The sequence below is a fragment of the Electrona antarctica genome (assembly GCF_951216825.1).
Source record: "Electrona antarctica genome assembly, chromosome: 13".
Classification (NCBI taxonomy): Eukaryota; Metazoa; Chordata; class Actinopteri; order Myctophiformes; family Myctophidae; genus Electrona; species Electrona antarctica.
In genome coordinates, this window is record NC_136794.1 from 9,287,305 (window position 1) to 9,305,314 (window position 18,010).

The 18,010-nt window shown below is 43.9% G+C and overlaps 2 protein-coding genes and 1 long non-coding RNA gene across 3 annotated transcripts in view; all 3 read right to left on the minus strand.

Annotated features, from left to right (window-relative positions):
* Positions 1–451: 451 nt before the first annotated feature.
* Positions 452–2,799, minus strand: LOC306935314. The gene is made up of 3 exons (XR_013791379.1): positions 2,692–2,799; positions 2,253–2,345; positions 452–653 (listed from the first exon to the last, which is right to left on the minus strand). It is a non-coding gene; the product is annotated as an uncharacterized lncRNA (long non-coding RNA).
* Positions 2,800–3,359: 560 nt separating this feature from the next.
* atp6ap2 (ATPase H+ transporting accessory protein 2) lies at positions 3,360–9,276 on the minus strand. Its single transcript, XM_079518321.1, has 9 exons — positions 9,110–9,276; positions 7,806–7,936; positions 6,941–7,069; positions 6,311–6,406; positions 5,766–5,903; positions 5,439–5,492; positions 5,178–5,327; positions 4,517–4,636; positions 3,360–4,391 (listed from the first exon to the last, which is right to left on the minus strand). The coding sequence occupies exons 1-9, from the start codon at positions 9,243–9,245 to the stop codon at positions 4,197–4,199; spliced, it is 1,149 nt and encodes a 382-aa protein (XP_079374447.1). The 5' UTR covers positions 9,246–9,276; the 3' UTR covers positions 3,360–4,196.
* Positions 9,277–11,173: 1,897 nt separating this feature from the next.
* LOC306935607 (BCL-6 corepressor-like) overlaps positions 11,174–18,010 on the minus strand; it is a gene marked incomplete at its 5' end in the record, with an annotated part of 8,863 nt that continues 2,026 nt past the window's right edge. Inside the window, 4 exons of the mRNA XM_079518704.1 lie at positions 11,174–12,443; positions 13,317–13,470; positions 15,046–15,123; positions 17,561–17,706. Coding sequence (XP_079374830.1) covers positions 12,104–12,443; positions 13,317–13,470; positions 15,046–15,123; positions 17,561–17,706 — 718 coding nt within the window. The 3' untranslated portion in view covers positions 11,174–12,103. The remainder of the gene's footprint in view (positions 12,444–13,316; positions 13,471–15,045; positions 15,124–17,560; positions 17,707–18,010) is intronic.

Below are 18,010 nucleotides of genomic sequence, written 5' to 3' on the forward strand. Positions count from 1 at the left end.
TGAAACCAAATAGGTCTACCATTTATTTAAAAATATATATATTACTGTTATATTATCATTGAAATGTTTGTGTTTTGCCATTTGGGCAGACTGTGTTATTGTGTTTCCTATGGAGTCGTCCTATAGCCCAATCTTTCTGTGTGATGAACACATTCAGGACGGGAACCCCTTTTGGTGTTTTACGTTATACTTTAGCTATTGAAAAATAGCAGATCTTCAAGCACATAGCGTGCTACGAGCTTGTAGATCTGTTATTTTTGAAAAATCGTGAAAATTTGTTGCAAATCATTGAATGTATATTCTTTCAGAGCGAACGTTTTTAACTCAAATCTTTGCTTCTGCAGGGGGGTCCCTGGAAACACATATTTTCAGATGGGGGTCCGCGGCCAAATACAGATAACTCTGGGGGTCCTTTACATGAAAAAGGTTGAGCACCATTGACATATTCAGAAAACATTTAGGATTTAGAAGACATTTCTTTTAGAATCGTCCTCGGTCCTAAATGGGTTAACGTCGTCATGAGGAGGAGCCAGAGCCACATTTCTCCAAGGCAGTCTCTGAGGATCTCTGCGGACCGTCTGCCTCCATGACCTTTTCATCAGGGCCAGGCGTCATTACGGCCACTGGTGGTCCATTTTCCTCTCTTCTCCCAGCTAAGTAAAAAAGTGTACAAAGTCAGTTACATTTATAATACTGTAGGCTACATGTGTACACTCATCTAGCCAATAATCTGATGCGATTATACTCTGTCATAACATAATAGACAGGAAAGCTAAGAACATATATGTTCTTAGCTTTCTATAGATCTCCCTGTCGCCACACAATCTCCAGCATCTTCAGTTCAAAGGACTGAGCAGCTATTTATTTAGAAACTGTTCACAGCTGAGACAGCTCCCATCAAGCTTATAATGAAAATACTTCTTACAATGATAACGACAACATTATAGAAACAAATGGATTACAGTTTGGCTCATCTGCAACCAGCTGTGCAGCACAATATGAATGGAAGACATTAAATTGGTAACATCAAGCATGGTTACCCTTAACAAATGTGAAATGTTCTCTCTCTCTTAAAGCCAATAAACAAGCCATGCACTAGAATCATTCCTCAGAACCTGTCCTATAGTAAATTTGTCTAGGCTGTCATCGTTTTGGGCTATTTGTTTCAGCAGTAGGGAAATTGACATAGCTTAACGAAATAGTTGTTGATTTTTGCCTGTAGATTTACATTATATTTGTCCAATGGACAAAGGTTCTAAATAAGATGTTGACCCCCAACAAAATATTGTGTATGTCATCACATCATGTTTTTCATGTGTTACAGTAATATATATTAGTATATATTTTGTCATCTTAATGTATTTCTATTCTCTTTAATAATTATAGCCAACGTGATTGATTGAATGAATAGTTTATTAACAGTTTGCAAAATAAGTACAGCTGGTACAGATTTATACAAAAGGATGCTGAAAGGATTGCCTTTTTTTCTCCAATGTTTTAGGTTGCATTATTGATGTGGTAAAGCATAAATGTCCCCCCTGTTATACGCTTAAATATAGAGGGAATTGATACATTTTCATAATTCTGAAAATATCTTTGATAAATATATTAAAATCTCACAATGTGATACCATATTCTTCATTGGAATGAGGAGTAATAGCCATCTATAGCATAAAATGTCCCCCCTGTTATGTCCAACATTTGTCCCAGTGTCAATGGATATTTACATGGAAACATTTGGAATAATGTAGCCTATTAAGATGGACAAATGTGTTTTTTCTGACAGCTGGACATGTCTTCTTTCAGAAAATAATTAAAAAGTCTGTAAAAAAAAATGTTTTGAAAAAGTTACTAGGCTGAAATGGCTGCACCATATGAATGACCCAGGCGGCCAGTATATATGCCTGCCTTGGCCAGGCCTATATGGATGTTATTCCATTTGTGGCAGCGGTGGCCGAACGGATAGCGGCGCGGTCTAGATACCGGAAGGTTCCCAGTTCGAACCAGCCGTCCGACACGTTAAAATTACCACCGCTGAAATGCCCTTGAACAAGGCATCAACCACTACGATGAAATGTGTTCTATGAGCAGGGCCTGGCTGGAAACAAGTTCTTGAGCTTAGCCCAGATACCCTGGGTAAATATAGATTTCATTTCATTTCATTTCATTTCATTTCATTCCATATCTTAAACTGTGTTGCTTATTTAGAAAATAAGCTGGCTAAATACATCGAGTTATTGTCATAGTCTTACCAATAGCACTACATCATGGTGTGAGGATGGGGTTTTCCGATTGCTCTCCTTCAGCAATGGAAGCCCGAATCTTCCTTACCACGTAGGTGCTAGCTGAGAAAAAAAAAGCATCTATCTTAAACAAGAATCTTTATGAACGCATTAACAAATTGTCTACGACTACGTATCATATTAATAGGCTAAGGCTATGGATGAAAATCACACCAAAGGGCATATACGGTATGTGAGCGACATGCAGGCTGAGTGGTGAAACATCGACATCATCCCTTTAAAATTTGACCTGAACAAGTTACCAGTGATTACAAAGATACGATTTTACTGTAATATTAGCGTTATAACTTGTTCCTCGAGGCGCAGTGACAAACATTGACCGTCTATTGTCTGTATGGGCGTGGTCAAGTCAGTGGATAAGGCTGTTTTTATTCAATATAAAGCCTACCTTTGATCAGCAGTCACACCATCTTTTATGCTGTCCTTAGTAAACCTCTTGATCTGTGCAAGGTGAACCTGCGTGTGAAACCTCTTATGCCAACAACAGTTATGGAAGCAGATCGGCTCTGGGTGGGTGGGACTTAAGTCTCCACATTCAAATCCTGATTGGTTTAAATAGCTATTTTTGCACTAGTAGAAAAAAGAAAATAATGCGACTCGAAATAGGACCACCTGTTATTCAACATAGTTGTTGTGAAACCCTTTTTACCAGGGCACCATACATCCCCTACAGCAGGTTCTCAAACATTCGTGTCAAGCACCCACATTATTTGCCCATGGATGGACCATCCCCACTCACCGCCAATAGTTTTTATTTTCCCAAGCTTATTGGTGTTCTTTAAAGTTTTTTTAATCACTTAAACAGCCGTTAAAAACAGATTTTGATGCTCACTAGTCACTCACTATATTAACTCAATTTTGCTGGGTCCTTGAAAGCCACTCAATGACCCCTGGTCCTGGGGGTCCCCAGACACCACTTTGAGAATCACTGCCCTACAGTCCAAAGATCAACACCATGTAAAGACACACATCTCAAGTATTATCGCCCACACCCATTTCCCTGTAGCATATTAAAAAAAATAACCCATGCCACCACTGCTTCATTTAAGGACAAAATAAAGGGTGATCCATTTAATAATTTATTGTTTTGTTGCAATTTACAGTGCAGTATTTCTCCTTATCCAATCTTAACTTGATCATGTCATGTGTATTCATCCAGTATTGCATTTCACCATTAGAAGTCAGTCCATGCAGGGCTTAACCTACCCGGCATAAACATTGCACAAGTCTTATCACAATAGCAAACAGCAGTTTCTTATACAGTTGTAGTTCTATCTTCAATATATACACATAGATTTCATTTCACTTAAAACGATTTCATACAGCAAGACAAGCACATGAACCACACACACAGGCCACACAATTATCATCCTTACAAAGCATGACAATAACCATCATTTTCACAATAAAAACGTCAATGACCAGGGGAAAAAAACAAAAGCTAGAGCTCCATCAAAAGGAATGAGTAGGGTTGAAAGGTGGACCTTCTTAAGAATGTTTCAGCTTATAACACCTTGAAGCAAGGCGTCTAGGATCTCCATGCACCACATGTGGATCTAACATTATGGAACACAGTAAACTAGCAACCTCCACACCAAGGTGAACTCTAGAGTTCACACCGTAGTACATTTTGATCAAGATCTAAAGAGTCCTGCCCTACTGCTACCAATACCAGTCCATCTCCTCCCTCATAATGGTTAATACTGCAGTTAAGATGCCATTTTTGTTCAAAACCACAGCGATAAGGGAAAAGGCGATAAATCTGGTACCATGCCCACCACATCGACCCCACAACTTTAGGTTTGCTCGCCAAAACAAGAAACCACAAACATTCACTAGACAGGCGGGGGGGTGCGGGGGGTGGGGGGGGGTGGAGTGGTAATGGTCAGGGACTTAGTCCATCCTGATCTTTTGATTGGTCATCCTGTAGATAATGCTGTCGTATCCGGGGTCCATGTTCCACAGGTTGTATGAGACGACGATGACCGCTAGGGCCAGAGCAATCATCAGCCACAGCACAATGTTGAAGATCACGGAGTAGTTGAAGTTGTACTTGTAGGCTAGGTTATAAGGGCTGTTTGGGTTACTCTGCAGAGATACATGGAAAAAAGAATTAAGAGGGTTCAATGGGACAGCCACTAGAAGTTTACTATGTTGTGCCAACTTCACCAGACTGGTATGTAAACAAACAGCTATGTGCATGCCATACTTACAATCTGTTTGGACTGCAGGATGGAACGGGACTTCCTAGTCAAAGGAACTTGAAAGCTCTTCACAGTTACAATCTCCACAACGGAACTGTTACCGTAGAGACCATACACATCATCCCCAAACTGAAACACAAAAGGAAATATAAAATAGATAAATACCGTAAGCAGGTCTCCCCATTTCCACTGTACTCTGCACGTCTGGAGTACAGAGTGTTACTGCACTCCCGGGTGGCAGTGATGTACCGGTTCGGTGTCGTTTATGCTTGTTTTTAACCCATTCTGGGCGGGAACCCCTTTTGGTGTTAAGCATTATGTTATAATTTAGCTATTGAAAAATAGCAGATCTACAAGCTCATAGCACGGCACCGAGTGCCGCACTACGAGCTTGTAGCTCTGCTATTTTTGAAAAATCTTGAAAATCTTTCATAGTGAACGTTTTTAACTCAAGTCTTCGCTTCTGGGGGGTCCCTGGAACAACATATTTTCAGATGGGGGTTGGTGGCCAATTACATATTTTTTGGGGTCCTTGACATTAAATATTGAACACCACTGACATAGAAGGTATTTCAGAAAACTGTCAGGATTTAGAAGACATTTTTTTAATTTCGACCTCAGGCCCAAGTGGTTGACTGAGGTGGTTAGATTAATGAGTCTACCGCCTTACCTTCTGGAGGACAGTTGTCAGAATGTCAACAGCATCACGGTACTGGGGTGAGTCCTGACCATAGCGCCGGCCCAATTCCTCCAGGCCAGACAGCTCCAAGGAGTACAAGTCTGGGGAGTGGTCCTTGGCCAGGTGCTTGTGTCTTTGCAGCTACAAAGGCAGCAAAGAGATAGCACTTAAAGTGTGACTAACACAAAGAGATGGCACTTAAAGTGGACACAAATGACTGGTTTTGGTTGCCATCTATTTAGACACCCTTACCAGAGCTGTGATGTCATGCAGCACTTGAACCTCGGATAGGAAGAGCAAATCAGCCTATTAAACAAAAGGAAAAAAAACAATATCAAAAAAGAGTTTTCAATTTGGAAGAAATCTGCCAAAGTCTTCGAAATGATGAACACAAACATAATTTAATTAATTTTCTTCTGCTGAATTCTCCATGGGTCCAATTATTACAAGTATGTACACTTTAAGCTAAAGGTATAATGAGGAAGTGTGACCTTTTTTTAAACTGTGCTCGTCTTTCAAAGACATTTTGCACCTTTTATTTCAGACACAAAAATGATGAACGTGTTGAAAGGAGCTGACCTCTGCATTGCGACTGAGACTGTTTAGAGGCAGGGTGGTGAGCACAGAGCCTTCCTGGGACAGACGAGCACGGATCTGCTGAAGGGTAACGGGGAGGTCCTCGAACACAGCATTAGCCTTGCCCAGCATGTACAGCCTCTGAAAACCCACGGTGATGGTCACGAATTAGACACTAAACCACACCCATGTCATTCCAAGTACAGTAGGACTACTTCCGATTATGAAAAATAAATTGGGAGGAGGAACATAGCCCCCCCCCCCCCTAAAAAAAGAAATCTATTATTTTATTATAATAGAGGGTATGCGCATGCATAAAGTGAATGGAAAATCGAGTGGCAAATCGAGTGGCAAAGTGAGTTTAACGTCGTTTAATGCAATCATATTTGACTTTTCTGTTTGGATGTATAGACTGTCAAGGCCAGAAAGTAGTTTTTTGCCACTCAGTAGGCGTTCCCGCATAACTACCTGGTTTGATGATGATGTCACACGCATACCCTCTATTGTTACAAACGATTACTTTGATTAACTGTTACAACCCGCCTTACCTCCTCACTAGGGGCGAGCTGCAGGACCACAGGTGTGTCTTCAGCAAACAGAGAATGTACCGTCTCTGCAACACTGTCCAGGGTAAATGGCACCGGCTAGTAGGTAGAAAAAATAAAAACCAACCCCTTGAATCAAGATCAGTCTTCACAATTATGCATACAGTATGCTGCAAGCATTTGACAAGATGTACTACAGTGTAGGGCCCGACCGATATGTTGGCCATTCTTTTTTAATGACATCAATGATATCCCTATCATTATAGGTGAGAATTTTGCAAAAATAGCTGATCTACAAGCTCGTAATGCAACGTGTTGTGTGTTTGTAGATAGGATATTTTTGAAATGTTTGAATAAGGCTTATGTTTATTTTTATTTATTTGTTTGCTAGCTTGTAAGTGTATTATTCTCCTCAAATAGAATAGATTTATTATTTCTTGACAAAAGATCGGTCAAAACATCGGTAATCGGTGGTCTAGAACTCACTAAAATCAGGATCGGCTCTAATAAGTACTACAGTGTACATAATAAGCCTGTCTGCCATTAGGAAGAATGTGAAATGCCATGTTGAAACGTATTGCATGGCATTTCAGTAGGTTCATCATCACAATCCCAAAACGCAGCTTGACTCACATTCTCCAGTGGGTAGGAGGCCTTAACCCGAGGCAGGGCCAGGCTATCAACTCCTCTCACCACAACCAGCACACAAGCCCTGGGACGCTGGAACAATGGAGAAGCCAACAGACCTGGCCAAGAGAGATCCTGTACAAAGAAGCATATTTTTTAAATACCAAGAGAATCATAACCAACGGTGTGTAAATACCATTCCGTATGCATTTGTAAGGTCTTGTTTAAATTTGCTTTGTTGTATTTTGCATGCTACTATTTTGTTAGTGCCACATCCCTGCACTGCAGACATTTCTGCTACAGCCATGTAATATGATCCTGCTTGCATTAACATTACTGCGTTTTAATATAGAACCACAGGTTTCAGATTAATTTTCACCTTCCAAGCTAAATCTGTGACATTAATAGATTTGTGATTTGAGATGTGATTATCACAACAGAATACCACATACAAAATAAAAATCAGTCCCGTCTGAAGTGAGTGGTGCTGTACTGTACTAGCCCTCCTCCCTGGCCTGTGTCTCTGTGTTACGCCGGGGCTCCACCGGACGCGTTGCGTCCCCGTCGCGTGTGTCAAAAAACGAACCGGGGCAATTTTAATGCAGTCACGCAACGCGGGCAGTGGAGCCACCCTTCATTGATTAAAAAGGGAACATTCCCTGACGGTGACTGAGACGCGGTGGAGCCTCGGTGTTAGGCTGTGCAACAGTGACACTTGGTGGTGAACAAACGCTACAACGCTATTTCTGTGCTCAGACACATTTTCATGCTCGGACACAGGGACCCAGGGACACACACACACATAGCTGTCTATAGGAGTGGTTGCACCACTCAAAAAACACCTGTAACATATATGCATACATTACATTACCTCCTGGACAGAAAAGCCCATTGTCAGAGCCACCAGGTCAGGGATCTTCTCTCCAGAGATTGGCCAGTCCCCTTTCTGGAATTTCACACACTCTGGGGCTTGTAATACTGTTAAGGTGTCCCCCTTGACACCTGGGGAAAGAAAGACCATTTAAACTCAGTATAGGTAGTTATGGCATTTATATTTCCCTCAGTCTTTCAATTTAACAGTTGCATGAATAAATTTATAGGATAAACACTCGGGTCCTCATATTCTTCTTGACATGGTTGAGAAAAATACATAATGTTGTGTACTAGTTTAACTAGGAACCAGAGTCACCACCAGACTTGGAGAAGTGGACATGAAATGAATCCCCAAGGAAAAAACAAACAAACGTACTCAGGGACCCCCAATGTCCCCATTAGACACACACACACACACACACACACACACACACACACACACACACACACACACACACACACACACACACACACACAGTATTACTGGTGGTTATCCTGCCTAACTGTAGTCACAATATATCTTCATATTTAGTATTACTGGGGGTTAGCCTGCCTAACTGTCACATGCTGTTCTGACCACTGTACTTGGATGGAGGAGGCGGGCGAGGGAAGTCGTGATCATGTGTTACTAAAGTGTTGGCATTTTCTCACACTTACTTGTTAATTGGCAGAAACAGCAAATACCATCTTGGTCAAAAAATAGCCTACACATAGATAGGTCTGAACTCTGAATGTTAAGAGGCGATATGAGTGAAGGCTCGTGACAGAGTCAGACATGTCTGTAAACATATCTATGTCTGTGAAGAGGAACTACTCAGTTTGAAGCCTATCACATGACAGGCCACCCATGCGTCGTGACTCAGGATCTAACCGTTACAGTTTAGTTTCACCGAGATAATACACTAAGGTTCCTTTATAATCTTATTTTATTATGTTTATTGTTGACATTGGCTGGGCGTTAACTAAACTGTACTGCGTCCCTAACCATATGTCGGTGTCGTACACATTTTCATCCAACAGCGTTAATGCGTGAACTTGTAACAGAGAATACAAATGTGACCAATATTTGGTTACATGATTATTATACTCTCCGAATCGAAGTTAAAGGATTGCAGAAATGCTGCATTGGAATGGAACGTCCTCTGCGTTTTGATAGAGACGCGAAACGAAGCGCCAATGCTAGCGCATTAGCGTGTGTTGCTAGTGACCTGCTGTCATTCATGCAGACATTTCACACACCACCGACGTTAGCCTACTAGCGAATGAAACCATACAGAAGAATCTAACAGCATTATATCTCACCGGTCGTGATAGCGAGGCAGACGACAAACGCTGCAGTGAACGCAGCCTCCATCCTTCGACAATTTTGCGGCGACATCTTTCTCCTTCCTTGGCTTGTACAGTACCTACCGAAGATCAGCTGACCACCTGACGTCATGGCAACGGCAAGGAATTGTGGGTCCGAATGTAGTTTTCTTACTGCGGGCAGCCGCCTCGTTTCTATTTACTCTAGTGTTCGGTGCTGAATCCGGTCTAAAGCACGCCTAGTCGCATACTTTATCCTATGACATTATATTACTTTATTCCGTGAGCTAGGACCACAAAGATAGTTTCCGACCGCATATTCAAAGTAAGCTGCAAAGCAAATTGATCAACAACCATTATTGATCCCATAGCCCAGAGGGCGCACTCAGCCGCACTGTGATTGGGTCCTTGGTTGTCATGACATTTGGATCGATATTGCCGGGATATCTCTTTTTGTCATCCTTAAATTCGAGATACTCTGCTGCATCCTAACCTGACTCCGCCAGATTGCGGCAGTAGCCGCAGTACTGAGTTCACAAGTTCACAAGGAAATTACATCTGGCCACAAAAGATCACAGGATCTACTGAATGTGAATGTAGCCTGGGAGAAGCCACACTGTGTCTATGTCAGTTTGACACATTCAGTATAGTGATCTTTTGTGGCCAGATGTAATTTCTTGGGGTCTAGTAGGACTATAGTAAATAATAAAAAAAATAAATCGCTATAATTATTTGTAAAAAATACATATTTAGCCCCATGCTCGAATGCCCCCGCCCCCCTGTCAAAAACAGCTAAAATCCATAAAACGAAAGAAAGCAGCAAATGAAAAAGAATTAACACTAATCTTTTACTTTCTCGAATAACAACCTAAAACATGAACCTTGGTTGAAAAAAACTAAAGTTGTCCTAAAGTTGTCCTGGACAACTAACTAGAAATGTAAAACTCTGGTACCAATGGGCCTACCTACACAGTAGAATATTGGGTGTTGTTAATTTCTCTGAGGGCTTAGATCTATTTGGCTACATTTTGCACCAACACACACAAGACAGCTAGAACTGGATACAAAGTTTTACCTTTGGAATTTTAACAGTTCAACTTTTGTTGTTTGGGAAACTAGGCACTATATATCAAGTAGGCTATACTGCATTCTCCAAGGAAGGCCCATCATCAGATTGACACTCTGAAACCAACCAGCAATCTGTCTTGGGACCGAGGCTGGGTCGATGGGGGTTGCTGGCGGCATTTGGAATCAGGGGCAGTTTTTCCAACTGTCCATCTGATTCTACAATATGTCTGCTCACAATTAGACCTGGATGTCTTTGCTGCTCTCTCCCCTGACGGCCCCTGCAATCACTGCCTGCACTGGGGCCTCTCTCACTGGTCTTGGAACACACACACACACACACACACACACACACACACACCAAGGAAAGGAAGGCATTGAAGCTGTACAGAAACAGTGTCATTTCATATACACTAACATTTGATATAATACATAAATATAAATGTAATCTCTGTATTGATGAGTTCAATGTAAAGCAGTAACTAGGCCTATTGCATTTATGAGATCTGCTGGCATAGATCGACCTATCCTTTTTTCAATTGAATAACAATAAATAAACTTTATTTATATAGCACCTTTCATAAAATGCAGCTTTAGTATGACCCGTTTGCTCGGTCTTACGCAAGAATCTCAACAGTTTGAGCTTCTGTCCAATTCAAGGCCGACAGATACATTTTATTTACTGTCCACTGGAGGGCGCTGCAAGCCATTCATTTTTCAGCATACGGCAGGCATGACAAGGCTCCGCTGTCCTTTTCTCGCGGCAGCATTAAATTGAATCAAACATATACCCAAACATTCCATAAGATGGCGATATAGCATTACAGAGGGACGTACCCGGACGTACCGTCCGCACGTTACAGTGAAAACCACAGCACACACACAAACCAAGAGCAAAATTATATGGCAAGACATGAAAAATGGAAATTCAGAAATTTCATTGGTTGTCATTGACCCTGTATCCAACAATGACACAAATGTGGAGGAGACGCGACCTCATCTTGCAGTTGTATATTTATTTTAAAGCAACTTTTTTGTAAAATATAAATACAAATGATGAGATATTTTACTTACAAAGTTAAAACAAAAAACAACAAAAATGGACACCAAAATTTACTTTACTGCAGTAGCCTTCCCGTTATGTACAAGCTCTGTGCCGAAGGGTGAATATGAACATCATTTTTGAAACATTATTATACAAAGAACTTTGCAGTTTTGCATGTTAAATTAGAAACTAAATTAGGAAGAGAATTTGAACACAGGTTAAAAAAAAAAAAAAGAAAAAGAAAAAGAAAAAAGGAAAGAAAAACAGCTCCTAAAGGCTCAAGCAAGTGCTTAAGTCTGAGGAGAGAAATACAGGACATATTGTGTGCTTCCTAACAACACAAATTCCATTTTCAAAAGCAGAGCCTCAGTACTCTATACGCTGTACAGCGACACAAAACACAATGTGCGGTGCACTACTCGCATGTTCCACCCGATCAACAACGGCAACACGTTTCTCTCAATGGCCAATACGGGAAAAAATAAAATACAAAAAAACCTTTCAAAATGGAGTCTTGACCGACATCCCCAAAGAAAGAAAATCTCTTGATATATTTATATTTATACATATATTAATCCATTTATAAAAATAAGACCATCGTCAAGTTTCACATCTCTCCCTGCTCCACTGATCCATAGCTGATGGTGGTGGGGAAGGGGGGGGGGGGGGAGGGGGAGACATTTTGGTGCCCCCTCTCTGTAGGCCAGCCAGCCAGTCAGTCTATCTGTACAGTGTACCGGTTGCTGGGTCCAGAGCAGAGGCTAGAAGAGCGTGGGAAACCAGGGGTCGAGCTCAGGCATATCATCCCAACCCCCGGTCGGTTCTAAAGCTAACTGCTGTCTGTTAAAGGTCAATGTGGGAGCTTCAAAGGGGGCCGGGGGTCACGACGAGCCCAGCTTGCCCGCGGCCTTGATCCTGTCCTTAAGCTTGTCCCCCGGCTGCTGCTGCTGCTCCCAGCGATCGTCCATGCACTCCAGGGTGGAACCCAGGAGGGCGGCCAGCTCGGCGCTGCCCTCCACCAGGTCCAGCAGCTCCTTGCTGTCCGGCTGGAAGCCCTCCAGCTCGTCCGGGCAGGAGAACAGCTGCGACAGCGAGGCCTGCCGGTAGAACTCGGCCTCGGCCACGGTCACCACCTCCATGTGAGGGAAGGCCTGCCGGAAGCCGCGGGCCGACATGCGCAGCCGCCGCAGGACGTCCGACAGCAGCAGCCAGTTCCTAGGCCTGACGGGGACACAGGCAGGGAGGAACAGTCTTGTTAGAGCTGACAACCATTTAAAAGGAAAGGAGAGGTCGCACAACTCGTAGTCTCGATGCCAAAAAACATTTTATTTTACCAACGTTTCGACAAACAGGTTGTCTTCTTCAGGGAGAGCTGACAACCAGGAACTTATTGGAATGAATAAAACATCATTTTAACCCATTTAGGCCCGACGTTGAAATTAAAAAAATGTCTCCTAAATCCTGACAGTTTTCTGAAATACCTATGTTTCTATGTCAGTGGTGTTCAATATTTCATGTCAAGGACCCCCAGAATTATGTGTATTTCGACCCTAATTTGAAAATATGTTGTTCCAGGGACCCCCCCCCCCCCCCAGAAGCAAAGATTCACTCTGAAAGAATATATTAAAAGATTTGAGGCACATTTTCACGATTTTTCAAAAATAGCAGACCTACAAGCTCGCGCTATGAGCTTGTAGATCTGCTATTTTTCAATAGCTAAAGTATAATATAATGCTTAAAACACCAAAAGGGGTTCCCGCCCAGAATGGATTAACCAAGCTGCATGGTAGAGTGTGTTAATACAATATAATTAGGACGTGATTGTCCCTACTCTACGTATTTAGGCCCTGGTTTCGAGTAGGGGCACCTACTGGATAACAAGTAGTAGTGCTTGAAGCTCATAATCGCTATATCTCCACCTGGACAAGCAGGGTAGAATTTTGGCCTCCCATGCATGTTTGAATCCTGGATAGTACTTATGGATAGGATTGCAGCTTTATTATCCTGGATCTGTGTGTGTGTGTGTGTGTGTGTGTGTGTGTGTGTGTGTGTGTGTGTGTGTGTGTGTGTGTGTGTGTGTGTGTGCTCGCTCACCCTTGGGACAGGGACACCTGGATATTGTAACAGGGCAGCAGTGGTCGGTCAGAGAATTCAAACTCAAACAGCTCCCTCTTGTCCTCTTCGTCCTCGTCCTCTGGGCCCGGGGGGTCCGCCAGGATGTCAAAAGCACTGCCCTCCTCACCAAACTCTGAAGATACATATTCATATATTAGAATAAAAAGAAACACTCGGCATGGCACACGTAAAGACAAGCCCTTTTTCCCATTTCTGGCCCTCTCTAACTATGCACTGTAATCACATGCAAACTCTGCAAATTGCACTTGGTTAATTTTGGTCATACAACACGAATAACACTACAAATTGTGTGTCTGTCAATACATTCTACATGGTACAGCACACCAAAGCATGCGAGCATGGCAGGGAGCGGGGCGGGACGATTTTTTAACGTGGCGGGGGAGCGGATTTTTGAAAACTGTAGGAGCAGAACTCGGAGCGAGGACCGCTTGCGGATCCAATCCGCTCCGGTCGGGGGCCGCACACCACATGTTTGAGCATGCACAGACAGACACAAGACACGTGTTGGCTGCGTGTTCGGGACACGCAGCGGGAGGATCACCATGAGCGGCTCCGCTCTGCTCACATGCTCTGCATCATACTAGCAATTCACTAGTCCACATCACACAGGGCTCTGCATCATACCAGAGTAATATAGTAAGAGAGTGGCGACACTAGCGTTGACTCCCATTGTACCAATGGAATGCGGAAGTGCTCATTCTATCTCAATGGGATAGTTCCAGCTATAGGAGCAATGTTTGGAACTATAGCCCATAGGCACCCGCTTTGCGGCGAGATCAAAGCGTGTCGCTACTCTCCTACTCTACACTCTGCATCATACTAGCTTTCACTAGTCCACATCACACAGAAAAAAAGCTCCCAAAATCTGTGGAAAAATAAGAGGAATAGGCTGAAGCCTAGGGCTTATTATTGCCAATCCTATACAACCCTGACACCATCCCTTAAAAAATGTGCATCACTGGCTTCCTTCAAAACAGGCCTGAAAATAAAAATTTCAGGAGGCCAAAAGGGGTAGCATTCACCATCTACACCCCCCTTGTTTATGCCCTTTTTCTACTCTGTACATGTAGTGTTTTATATTTGTGTTATGTTTTATGCCATGTTGAATTGAATAGGACCACAATGGAATCCTCAGGACTAATATATATTCGTTGCTGTCGGGAGGAAACCTCAATTTTTGAGGTTTTAGATTTTCTGGCATAAATCAGTGCTGTTGAACACCCTTTACGTCTGTGTGTTGTTAATATTGAACCAATGGAAAGTAGTAAAAAGTGCTTTGTACAAAACCTCTCAAAATGTCTGCTAGAGCAACTAACTCCACCACCTCTCCCCCTCTCATGGAAGTAATTGACAATATATAAAGTTACTACACCAACTTTGATGAGGCTGTATTGCTATGTTTTAAAAATATAAGGTTTTCTTAATTTCCTGAAAAACGAACATTTTGGAGTTATGAGGTTTCCTCCCGATATATATATAATACATATATATATACATATATATACATACATATACACATATATACATACATATATACACACAGTATATACTGTATATATTAACTTCATTGCACAGGGATTTAGTTGTGCCAAAGGAGACGCTACGAAAACAAACCGCCGCAAAACATCACAGCACATTTATTTGTTTATCTATAGTGTTTTACGGAGACAGCTGATCAGGCACTCACCGCACACGGCGCTGCCATAGAATTCCCAACAAAGTCCCGGGTCGTCGTCCGATCGGCCCTGAAGGTCGGCAAAGTAATCTATGGAGAGAGGAGAGGGACAAATGGCGCCGTTATTCCGGGGGAAGGAGGCTGGATGAGGGGGAGGGGGGTTGCCCTGGGAGACTAGACCAGAAATAACAGAGGAAAGCGCACGGGAAAAACACAGAGAGGAGAGAGATGGGGGGAGAGGGGGGGGGGGGGGGGCAAACAGAGTAAATGTTTGGGGGGAGAGGGTGACGGTCAGAGGCCAGAGAGCTGTACCATGGGGGAGGAGAGTGACTGTCTCTACTGGGCTAGAGAGAGCTGGCGCGGCACAGGCCTCGACTACAGACGCCTGCCAGGAATCAAACAAGAACCACACACAGTCAGCGAGGTGCGTGAGAATGTGTGTGCGCACACGCACGCATGCACACACACACACAAGCAGACGCACGCACACACACACACGCACGCACACAAGCAAAACGCACACACAGGGCAGAACAGCGAGCTGGAAACAAACAGGCAGAGAGGGAGCTGGCTGAGCACACACAGCGAGAGCCTAGTGTGCTTTCAGCAGCACGCACACACACACACACACACACGCACACACACACACACACACACACACACACACACACACACACAGCCACACATACGCAGAGCGAGAGCTGGGCTGTGTGCCAGTGCTGAGGCGTGGGGCGTCTGGCGTGTGTTTGGAGGGATTAACGGCCTCCAGATGAGTGGGACCAGGTGGAGGGAGGGCAGCAATCGCTCCTCTCTCTCTCTCTCTCTCTCCGCGTCTCCCTCTCTCTTTCTCTCTCTATCTATCGCTTGCCTGTTCTCTCCGGCGTGCATGTTCTCCCTCCCGCTCTCTCCGACGACGTTCCGTCAATCTATCCGGCAAGATATTGCTCCATCGATCTATCCGTCCCTGCCCTCTTTTCAAAATTCAACGCCATCTTTCCGTCCCATATATAACTCATTTAGGCCCGACTTCAAAATGAAAAAAAAATCTTCTAAATCCTCCAGTTTTCTGAAATATAAAGATTTTTCAAAAATAGCAGACCTACAAGCTCGTAGCACGCCACTCGGTGGCGCGCTACGAGCTTGTAGATCTGCTATTTTTCAATAGCTAAAGCATAACATAATGCGAACACCAAAAGGGGTTCCCGCCCAAAATGGGATAAACCTGTCTTTCGCATTAAATCTGTTCATCCGTCTGCCAGTCGAGAATTTACACTGGGTTTACCCTCTGCGTCTATACTAACCCCCTTGTCTGCTTCACCACACAAGCATGCTGCCCATCTTAGCTAATTGGGTTTTTACTAGTTTGGCACGTGTGCCATCATACAGCCAGCTACAAAAGGTGTGATGGGGGAAATAAAAAAAACATTTTTGAGGGGCGCTAGCAGCTCCTATACAGCTTTTGTCCCCTCACGTCACGTCTCATATTTGCCATTGACAATGAAAGGAGAAATTAGGTCATATGTGCCTCAACTATGACGTAAATTTGTGGCAACACAAACATTAAATGCCATTGACAATGAAGGGAAATTTTACGTCATATGTTGACAAGCAAGTTGGCTAACCAATTACATAAATTCAGTTGTTCATGAGATGATGTATAATGATAAGAGCGGCGCGCCCCTCACTTCACACGGGTGTGATTTTCTTCCTTAAGCACAGCTCTGGGTCTTTAATACAAACATTCACACGAGGCCACACAAAATAAATTCATGCTCCAAACGCGAACCACGTCAGGCTCTTGTGCAGCGGCAAGCAGCCTTGTGGAGAGAGAGAGAGAGAGAGAGAGAGAGAGAGAGAGAGAGAGAGAGAGAGAGAGAAACCGTGCAAACACATACATACACACAAAAGCAGTCTCCAGCCAGAGAGTGAGAGAGAGAGAGTGAGTGAGAGAGAGGGAGAGAGAGAAAGCGCACACTGTGCGGAGCCCATTTCCCGCACGTACACTAAGCAAACACAGTTGGCGTTGCTAAGTAACCAGATAGAAGAGCGCAGAGGCAGAAGCACGCACCCCGGCGGGCTGAAGCTCCCTGTCTAACAGGTGGTCGAGGGGGGGGGGGGGGGGGGGGGGGGTTGGGGGGGCTCGATAGAGACAGACGTGTCTAGTGGCGGTTCGGGCAGGCAGGCAAGAGGCAGCAGAGTGACTGAGCCCAGCGACTTGCGCTGACAGGTTGCGCAGAGGTCACGGCTTTCGCGGACGGGAAATGGAGAGGGGGGAGGGGGGTTTTGAGCAGGCAAGCTAGTAATAATGAATGAACGAAGGGGTGGCTGTGAGGGGACGGTGGTGGGGCTACTGTAGTGGGGTTGGTGGGGCCGCAGTAGCCATTGTTCGAGAGACGTTTGTTTTGCTCATGGACGTGAGTGGGTGGGTGGGGGCACTAGGCTAGGGGGTGTAGCCGACATTCCTAAGCAGCAGGACTTTGACCTTTCATGTGGGGGAGTTCAAGGGCAAGCTCAAAACGAAACATACCGGTGAGGAAGCGCTCCATGCTGTCGCTGTGGGTCATCTTCAGAAGGCCGCGGCCAGAGTAGGTGGCCAGCGTGGGGTCGGCCCCGTAGGACAGCAGCACCCGCACCACGTCCAGGTGGTCGTTCTCTACCGCGTCGTGTAGCGGTCTGGAGAGAGAGAGACACACACACACACATTTTAGATATGCCAACACCATGGACAACATTATAATTGTGTGCAAAAGTGTGTCCTTTTGTTGATCGAGATATAATCAGCCAACATTGGGCACACAGCAGGGCCACAACTGAAACTAATTAAAAATAATAATAATAATAATTAATTCTAACAGGAATCCCCCCCACACGCACACACACAAACACCCTCTCTAAATAACAACATCTTATTTATTACAGCGCACATGACAAATATCCACCCTTTCCGAAGCGGAATAACATCATAACATAACTGATG